This window comes from Hyalella azteca, unplaced genomic scaffold (genome assembly GCF_000764305.2).
Source record: "Hyalella azteca isolate HAZT.00-mixed unplaced genomic scaffold, Hazt_2.0.2 contig17970, whole genome shotgun sequence".
In the NCBI taxonomy this organism is placed as follows: Eukaryota; Metazoa; Arthropoda; class Malacostraca; order Amphipoda; family Hyalellidae; genus Hyalella; species Hyalella azteca.
Window position 1 is genome coordinate 221,848 of NW_025947730.1, and position 9,328 is coordinate 231,175.

The window sequence follows — 9,328 nt, forward strand, 5'->3', positions numbered from 1 at the left end:
GGCTGGGAACAATAGAGTCTTATTTTTATTTTAAAAATTATAATTTGCCTCAAGTACACTTTAAAATGCGGTGCTTTTCAAAAAGTCTCAAGAAATTTCCATTTTTGGTTTGCGCGGTTCTCTGCTTCATGTCATCTCCCGCTTCTGCGGGTAACTATTTAATTTTGTCGCCCTTCGGATCGCGTTCAGTGCGCGGTGTGTTCAACACGTTGAGCGAAGGTCTCCTCAGTAAAGGCCATAACGTGACGTTCGTTTCTTCTGGAGAACCAGTGACTCACCACGAGAACATGACCCATGTTACGTCACCACACACTGCTTTGGACGAGCTCGACCTGTTCAAAGTCAGGTTCGGGCTGTCGGTGTTCAAAATCTGGAAGAGAGCGTTTCCAGAAGCAGCCAAAATGATGTACGAAATGAAGGAAATTATAGCGCTTTGGAACGACCGCCATCGGTTCGACGCCATCATCATCAACAGCGCTGCTAACGAGATGGCACTTCCGTTCCTATTGAACGTGTCAGCTCCGTTCATCACGCTGCAGCCAGCTGGCTTGGACCCATTACAGCTGGCTTACCTAGGTAAGTCTTCAGGGGTAAATGAATCATTCTTGAGTCTAAATGGATATTAGTTTTAGTATTTTTACCTAAAAATACCTCAATTTTTTTTATCGGCTTGTCTTGTTTGACTCACGAATAAGCTCCACGCTTATAAACGCCATATCCTATGCATACATTTATGGTATGTATGTTTTTATATACATTACATACATACATATATTTTTGGTACATATTCTTGTACCTAAAATTTATTTATTCGTACATAAGTATCAAAATATATATAACTCCTCGGTATAAAAAGTAATTTTATCTCATAAAATATAGAACTCGTGCTTCTAAAGAAAAAAAATGTGTTCATATACACTTTAAATATAAGTATCTCCATCCATCAGCCTTTAACTGCACCCAACAAATCCAACTGCCGCAATACATTTAACGCAGTTACTGTTTAAAATCTCTCGTCCAACCTACCTTGCAGGGAACCTGGTGTCTCCTGCGACGCTGCCGTCCATAATCCTGCCGTACGACAACAACATGTCGCTGTGGGAGCGTCTGGTCAACACCATCACTCTTGTCGTACTCAAGTATTCCTTCCACCGCTCAGTGGGCACCCCGCTTAAGAATGCTCTCATGTCCAAGTTCCCTGACCTGCCAGACGCGCGGTAGGTTCTCAATACGTTTTTTTGTGACAGTAAAACTGTTTTCCTCACCAGAACTTTAATCTCGATTTACTATCTCTAGTGAAATGTTGAAATAACATCATCATCAACATGTTTAATTTCGCTACACAGGTCCGTCTACCCGACGCAGTCCCTCTCGCTATTTAACAGTCACCCCCTCATCGACGGTGCAGTGCCGCTGCTGCCGCTGCAGGTGGAGGTTGGCTGCATGTCGTGTCGCCCTGCTAGGCCTATAGAGCATCAGCAGGTCAGTCAATCATGCCCCGTTAAATTAAAAAATAAATGAATTCAATATTAGGATATGTTGACACAAGAAGAACTCTGACGAGCACAGCAGAGATGAATTTCTTATAATAGCAATAAATGCAATTAAATCGGATGGTTCTAAAGATATATCAGTGTTATAATCAAAGATTTTCAAATCAAACTAGATACAAAAATGATTGCTAAGGAAGAATATCTAGCAAACTCCTGACACAAATGCTGGAGGAAATAAAGGAAAATAATCGCATGCGGACAGCGAAGTGTGCTGGGGGGGGAGTCAATCTGGAATGTTTTCAGACACTTTCCAACACACGCAATTAACGTTCAAAATTCTTGTATACTATGCCCCATTTTTCATTTAAACTTAAATTCAAGTGAAAGGGTCCCCGGATTTCACACCGAACATTCTATTTACTTTTATTTACTAACAGAATTTAATAACGTAGGCTCAAACATATTACAATTCTTCCGAGGAAATATTCTAATTTTTGTTATGTTTTTATTTCATAACACATTAATACTACATCGGTTAGTGACATGAACCGATCTCTGCGTGCTGAAGATTTACTTGATTCATAAAATTTTAACATAATTGCAATAAAAAAAATGGTATAAAATCATTCTACATATTGGCCAACATGTTATTTTCAAGCACATAATATTCGTGCCTTCTACATTTTTTGTAAAATATTAAAAGATTTTACCTGGAAAACGTTTAGGAGTCCAGCTCCATCGTCAGTTCGACACTCCTAAAAATGCATGTACGATCAATTATTAAACCAAAGTTCACATTGCAGACATTAAAATTAATCATTCAAAATAATTAATAAGCGTATTTACATAACAATAAACTTATTTAAAAGACCAGCACTCAACTCCCGGCAGATGAGGGCGTTTCTCTCGGCCAGCGACCCTCGTCCTGTGATACTCTTCAGCCTCGGATCCTTCCAGCAGCCAGGGAGGTGTGAACCCACGAGTCAGCTGAACTTCTGACCCTCCACTGACTGCAAACCCTCCACTGACTGCCCTCCAATCCTCCCTTGACTGCCCTCCAACCCTCCACTGACTGCCCTCCAGCCCTCCACTGACTGCCCTCCAGCCCTCCTCTAACTGCCCTCCAGCCCTCCACTGACTGCCCTCCAGCCCTCCACTGACTGCCCTCCAACCCTCCACTGACTGCCCTCCAACCCTCCACTGACTGCCCTCCAGCCNGTCTATAGGCCTAGAGGCGACGCGGCTGTTCATGAGCCACTGCGGGCGGCAGAGCATCAACCAAGCAATGTACCACGGCGTGCCCATCCTCGGTCTGCCCATCGCATTTGACCAGCCCAGACACTGCAGGAAACTCGAGCGTAAACGCTACGCCGTTGTCATGCAGTGGGAGGACATTACTGTGCCTTTATTGGTCCAGAAAATTAGCTATATGCTCAGCAACAGCACGTAAGATAACTCAAAAATGCGACACCGTATATTATATGCACAGTTACATCATACCATCAGGTTACCACTAAAATATGGCATCATTTACTATGCACCAAGCCATACCACATAAGTTACCCCAGAAATGCCTTTACACCGACTATATGTCTATCTTTAACGAATAAGTTATCCTCAAAATGCGGCAGCATTAATTAACTAAATATTTAGCCAACCCAGTAAGTTGCCTCAGAAAAGTTGTATTTTAAACTATATGCCCAGCTATACAGCAAAGTTACCCCCAAAATACGTAAACTCTACCTACATGGTTAAATATTCTACGAAAGTCTCCCCTAAATGCCACTGTATTAACTTTCTGCTCAGTGACAACGCGTAAGTTTATGTTCATTGTTCAGTAGTTAACCGTCTGGCACCATAAAGTGCATAAGTTGTAATTACCACACAAGTAACCATCCAATTTACTTCACTTCGAATTGCGAAACTTTTAAGTAATCTGTAATACTATAAGTCCTGAAAACCTTCAATCATAGTTATTTATTTATCATTTATTATTTATAAAAAATTTCTCTTGCCAAGCGAGTCCAAAAGCTAATATTGTTTCTCCTGCAGATACAGCGAGCGTGTGCTGAGGGTGTCACGCAGCCTCAAGGCAGAGAAGGAAACAGGTAGGTTAATTCATTACGCTTTGAACTCAATTAAAAATATATGAAGAATAACTTTTACAATTGGAATCTATTATTCGTCATGCCTGTTTTTGTTAACTGGAATATTTTGAATTTCAAGCTTCATTCGAGTCCTAAGTATTTCGTCCCATAAATCACTGAAGGCTGTCACCTGAATGGAATCCATCAGATATTAATTATCAAATGAATCCCATATTGAGTCACTTAGTCAAAAACCTGCACTTAGGTTTATTTCTCACCATTGACGCGGAGAAAATGAATGAAATTATCTTATTTTACTAATCATTCTCATATCTAATAAACAAATTTTGGCGCCAAATAATATAATTCAAGTGTCAGACATTCAACAGTTAGTATCAACTTGTGCGAGATGCTGCTCTCGAGCGCTAAAGCAGCATAAAGCAACAAATTATTCAAACGACGAATATCAAGCTCCATAATCAGATGAATGGTTGCGGGACACTTTCACTAAACGTAGTGAATTATAGAACGCGACAACGAATGTTGCGTGTAGATTGGTCGGTCCTTCCCTGATGCAGGACGTGAATCCTTCTTGGACCTTCAATGTCCAGCGACGAAGTTAAGCCCAAACATGAACTTAACAGAAAAGCAATCAATATCATTGTATTAACTCTCCATGATCATTTAAAGTTTCACTAAAATAAAAATTTATTAAATTAATCAAATCAAACGAATCGAAGTCGCAAAGCGAACGTCATAGTTAGGATTACCAAAATAGGCAATGCCTTTCTGCTAGAATCAATGACAAAAGGAACAACTGGTAGATGATGGCCATATGTGGGTTGCTCACTTATTGAACGTTTGTTACCTACTGACCCAGGCTATCCACTATCCCTACGCACCGACCACTACCTTACATACAAGTGATACAACCTAACTTTATAACCTCACAATATGAAGCGATAAAAGATAACATCCAGCCGTGATGACCCCTTACTGCTCGGCATTTTTTGAGCCTCACCCGAGCCAGGGTCCGCATCAACGACCGGACCTGCGGGATTGACCAATGAACAATTGCCTATGTTGCTTGTTTACTTTAATGTTACAGAAATTAGATTACTAGAGCTACTCCAATTGTTCCCCGTTCAATTTAATCTTATAAAACTGGATAACTTGAATTGCCCATTTGCTCTGGGATGAATTGAATCGTGCAAAAATTGGATAATAACTTTAGGCGCTCAGTTTTTCAGTCTATATTTTATTACAACACTTTTCTTTAACTTCACTTCTTGTTTGTCTGTCTGCTACAAATCTTGTAATCAAAATTTAACACACTTCTACTTATCCTATCGATCCGAAATTTTGCATACTTGTTTAAAGTTGGAGACAATGCATGAATCAAATGTCAAAATAAATGATTTTGAAAAGTAAAAAAAAATTTTTCTATATTAAAAATTGGAAAAAATAATTTTGTCAGCTACAAATCTTATAACTGATATTTGACACACTTTTACGTGTCTAATTGATCTGAAATTTTGCACACTTGTGTGAAATCAGAGGCAATGCATGAATCAATTAACAGAATAAATAATTTTGAACAAAATATATATATTAAATAAAATTATATATATTAAAAAAATTGAAAAGTAAATTTTTTTAATTTTCGAAAATTAGATGAGAAATTCATTGTTCATCTGTAAGATTGGAGATACTGGATTCTTTGGAAGTGTTGTCTTTAAAAAGTAATTTTTAAACGTATATTATTCATGAGCGAGCTTTATATAAAATTAAGAAAACTTTTCACTGTTCATCTTCCTGTAGAAGATATTATTTCCAAAGTACGCGCTGAAATACGAATTATAAAATTGACTTGGAAGTTTAAGTAACTCCGTAATAGATTTGATTCAGTATTTTTCAGTTTTAATTGGCATTGAGAGTTAAAAGACACTCAATTTGCAAGTAAATCTATTTCTGGAGCAAAATCAAATTTGTTGCACAAGTATCGCGTGTTGTTACCCAGGTCACGGCAAGCAGCGTGACGTCATTCCGATGAGGTGACGTATGTCATGTCACTGATTACGTCACGAAATTACTACACTGATTACGTCACTGATTACGTCACGAAATCCTCTCGGAAGGAACAAAAGCCCCCCAGGGGTTGATGGCCCCCGTCTGACATAGTGGCTATTAAGTTATCCTTTCTTTTGAGTTCTATGAGTATATCAGTAAATTATCAAAGACATTAGTGTTATCATACACATCATTGATATCGAATTAAATCTGGTGTAATAGATCAGAAATTAGAAACGGACTGACAACTAACAGTCTCATATTTGCCACTATGCAGGCCGTGACATAATCCTAACAAGAAGTTCGGCGGGGCATTCTTCTATATTAACGTGACATTATTTATTTATATTATATCTCTTAACATATTAAAATATTTATTATTATTATTTCATTTATATCATTATAGATATATAATAATATTATTATATTATATTATTATTATGAAATTATTTCTTTTAAGGGGAGCGTCTGGGGTAAAAAATATCTCGGATATCACTACTAGACGGATCGATTCAGAATTTGGTACACGTATATAAAATGTAATTATGTTTTTAGGGCATTTTCTCATTTATAGAAAATATGCACTATTGTGCTCGTCATGTCCGTTTATCTGTCTGTCCGTCCGTCCGTCCGTCTGTCCTTGATCTCAAGTTTTCGTCGACGAGAAAATGCGCTCTCTGTCACTCACCGCAGTGAGTACAGAGTTATATTTTTCTTGTTCGCGTGAATTTTTCGAAAAATTGAAAGAAAACGTGAAATTCTTTTAAAACGGCCTAAAAGGGGATACTGTAGAAAGTTAATCACTCCTATGATTTTCAAGCTACAACATCGAGACATATCATTCGATGCGTAAAGACCATATTTAAAAACGTAACCTCGGCTTTTTTTAATGTCACATTTTTGCGGGAGCATTTTTTCCGAAATTTTTTGATTTTACTTCCGCCTTCCCCCCCCCCCCTTTTAGACAAATAAAACCCGAACTATGACGAACATGAGAAAAGCAACCATCCTGTCAAGGATGGTGAGAGCGACGGTGCGGGAACCACCTCGTACGATTGCCGCAAGGTTACTGGAGCTGAGTGTCTGTAGACTAGCTATATATAGTGCAATAACGGAGTTATTCCCTATGTTAAATGTGAAAGAACTCCTTCACCTCCCTCCCTTACGGAATCTGTAGTAAACGCATAAATCAACGTACAGAGATGGTTTGGTACCGTTGGATAGGTCAGAGTGTCAACTTTAAGATGAGACTAAAAACCGGAAAAGCCGAAATTGTCGATTTTGGACCCAGACGCTCCCCTTGATTTTACATTCATTTGACATGACATGCTTCATGCTCCAGGCCTGGAGCGTGCTGTGCGTCACGTGGAGCACACAGTGGAGTATGGCACAGACTTGCTCCAGTTCTCCGGACAACACCTCAGCTTGCTCCAATATCTCCTGATTGACGTGCTCGCCGTTATTGTCTCTGTTATTGCTTTGATCTTTTTTTTCTTGTATGTCTTCATTCGTTGCATTTGGCGAACCGTTTGGGGTAAGCTTAAAATGGACTGAACAAAAAAGGTCGAGCTCCAAATACGCTGAAAAAATGGTTCATTATTTTTGGGAATAAAATCTCATTCAATGGCAATGTCTTTTTTTTCCGTACACATGAAGGGAAATAATTTCCAAACTGTGGTACGTGAACAGTTCCTCCCTTAGACGAGATAATGTATCAAAGATTTGCAGCAGTTGCCACTCACTTTAGGGACGTTGTACTCAAATGAAACGATTACTCTATGCACAAATTATCAACACATCATGTACAGCAAATGCAACTATAATGCTGCCTGTTGAGGCTAATTAGTGATATTAATTGGCGGAACGCGGCGGTATCTGGGATACCCACGGCTAATACCCCATTTTTAATGGTATTTAAGTAAAGGATAAAATTTTAACTTACCACCATAATTAGTTATGAAAATATTGATTCATAATTTTAATGAAACCCGCAGTAACATTTTTGAGAGTTAATTGGTGATTAATTAAACATTCAGAATGGTTGGGTGATCCAAGGTTGCATGAAAAGATGGGGTGATTTGGTTGCATGAATTATTGAAGTTGTATTTTTTATATACTCTCTTATATTATATATACTGAATATAAATATGTTTAGCAAGTGTTATCAGTATAGGATGAAGTGATATTAACTCCACGTAGTCACAAAAATTCAGTTTGTTGACAGTATTTGAATAAAATTTCTTCTCTAATTTGTCTCATTATCGTGAAAGTTAATAAATGCTCCTCTGTTAAACGTTAAAATTATAATTAGTTAACATAAATCACAGTGAATAGTGAATAATAATCGGTTCATCAAAAGCTAGCCTATAAAGAGACAGCTCGTTTAAACGATTCCTCTCTTTCACAAACATTTTTTACATATTACCAAAGTTCTTATTTTTATGAAGCTATACGCCGCAAATCATCAGTAGCGCATTTCAAGTGACGTAGATCAAAGATATTATGTTCAGAAATTGTTACGAGTTTGTATCTCCCTCAGCCAATCACTGACGGCTTTTCACGCTAAGCCCTCCAATCACAGACGAAAATTCCACCGCGTCGTGTACTTAGGCCGCTATGTGCACTAAGACGATTTTTAATGGTTCAGCCCCGTTTTTTAAACCTAGCAACATTTTTCGCAGCGATGGATTGCAAGCATGGGCTCTTTATGCAACATACTCAATACGCAGGAAACTGATTGAAGTTTCATGCCGTGCAATATTAATTAACTTAAACGAAGCTTTGACATGCAAACAAAATTAAGTCAGCAGTATTTACGAAGGCTGGCTTTGGCTAACGAAAATAAATCAGTTGTCATGCTGAGCTGGGCCATGGGTAATGAAACTGTCACTGGACATGCTGAGGTCGGCCAAGAGTAACTGACTGGAGTAACTGTACGACCTAAACTTTAAGCCTATATATTCTCTTGAATTTGACTCTGCCCTCACCATTAGTTCCACCTGCTCTGCCCACACCATTAGTCCCACCTGCTCTGCCCACACCATTAGTTCCACCTGCTCTGCCCACACCATTAGTCATACCAAGTTCACTGGATTTTAGAATTAAGTACACAACCAAGTCATTATTCTGTCAATTTATTCATTTAACTTGTCATCAACAGACGGGAATCAACAGTCATACCTTATAGGTAAACAAAACTTATCGTTACAACCAGAGCGGATATTCTGAATATTCATAAACTATTTGGTTAAAATACAATATACTTCATAATAATAATGTAACAACTTAGTAAAATAACACCTAATTCGTGAAATTGTCAAAATATCTGAAATATCTATCTGTTTTTGTTACATAATTTGACGGCTTTCGTACAAGACTCATTTTAAAATTCGTGCGCATGGCACAAAAATATGACGTCATACTTGCTACTAGTCTGTTCTACGTCGTAACGTGTTCTACGTCGTAACATGTTCTGCGTCGTAACGTGTTCTGCGTCGTAACGTGTTCTACGTCGTAACGTGTTCTGCGTCGTAACGTGTTCTGCGTCGTAACGTGTTCTACGTCGTAACGTGTTCTGCGTCGTAACGTGTTCTGCGTCGTAACGTGTTCTACGTCGTAACGTGTTCTGCGTCGTAACGTGTTCTGCGTCGTAACGTGTTCTACGTCGTAACGTGTTCT

General features: G+C 38.5%; 1 protein-coding gene across 1 annotated transcript; it reads left to right on the top strand.

Annotated features, from left to right (window-relative positions):
- Positions 1 to 44: 44 nt before the first annotated feature.
- Positions 45 to 7,588, top strand: LOC108667291 (UDP-glucosyltransferase 2). The gene is made up of 7 exons (XM_018154299.2): positions 45 to 576; positions 1,034 to 1,217; positions 1,347 to 1,482; positions 2,385 to 2,461; positions 2,709 to 2,939; positions 3,546 to 3,601; positions 6,993 to 7,588. Exons 1-7 carry the CDS (start codon positions 66 to 68, stop codon positions 7,202 to 7,204), a joined length of 1,407 nt encoding a protein of 468 aa, XP_018009788.2. The 5' UTR covers positions 45 to 65; the 3' UTR covers positions 7,205 to 7,588.
- Positions 7,589 to 9,328: the final 1,740 nt, after the last annotated feature.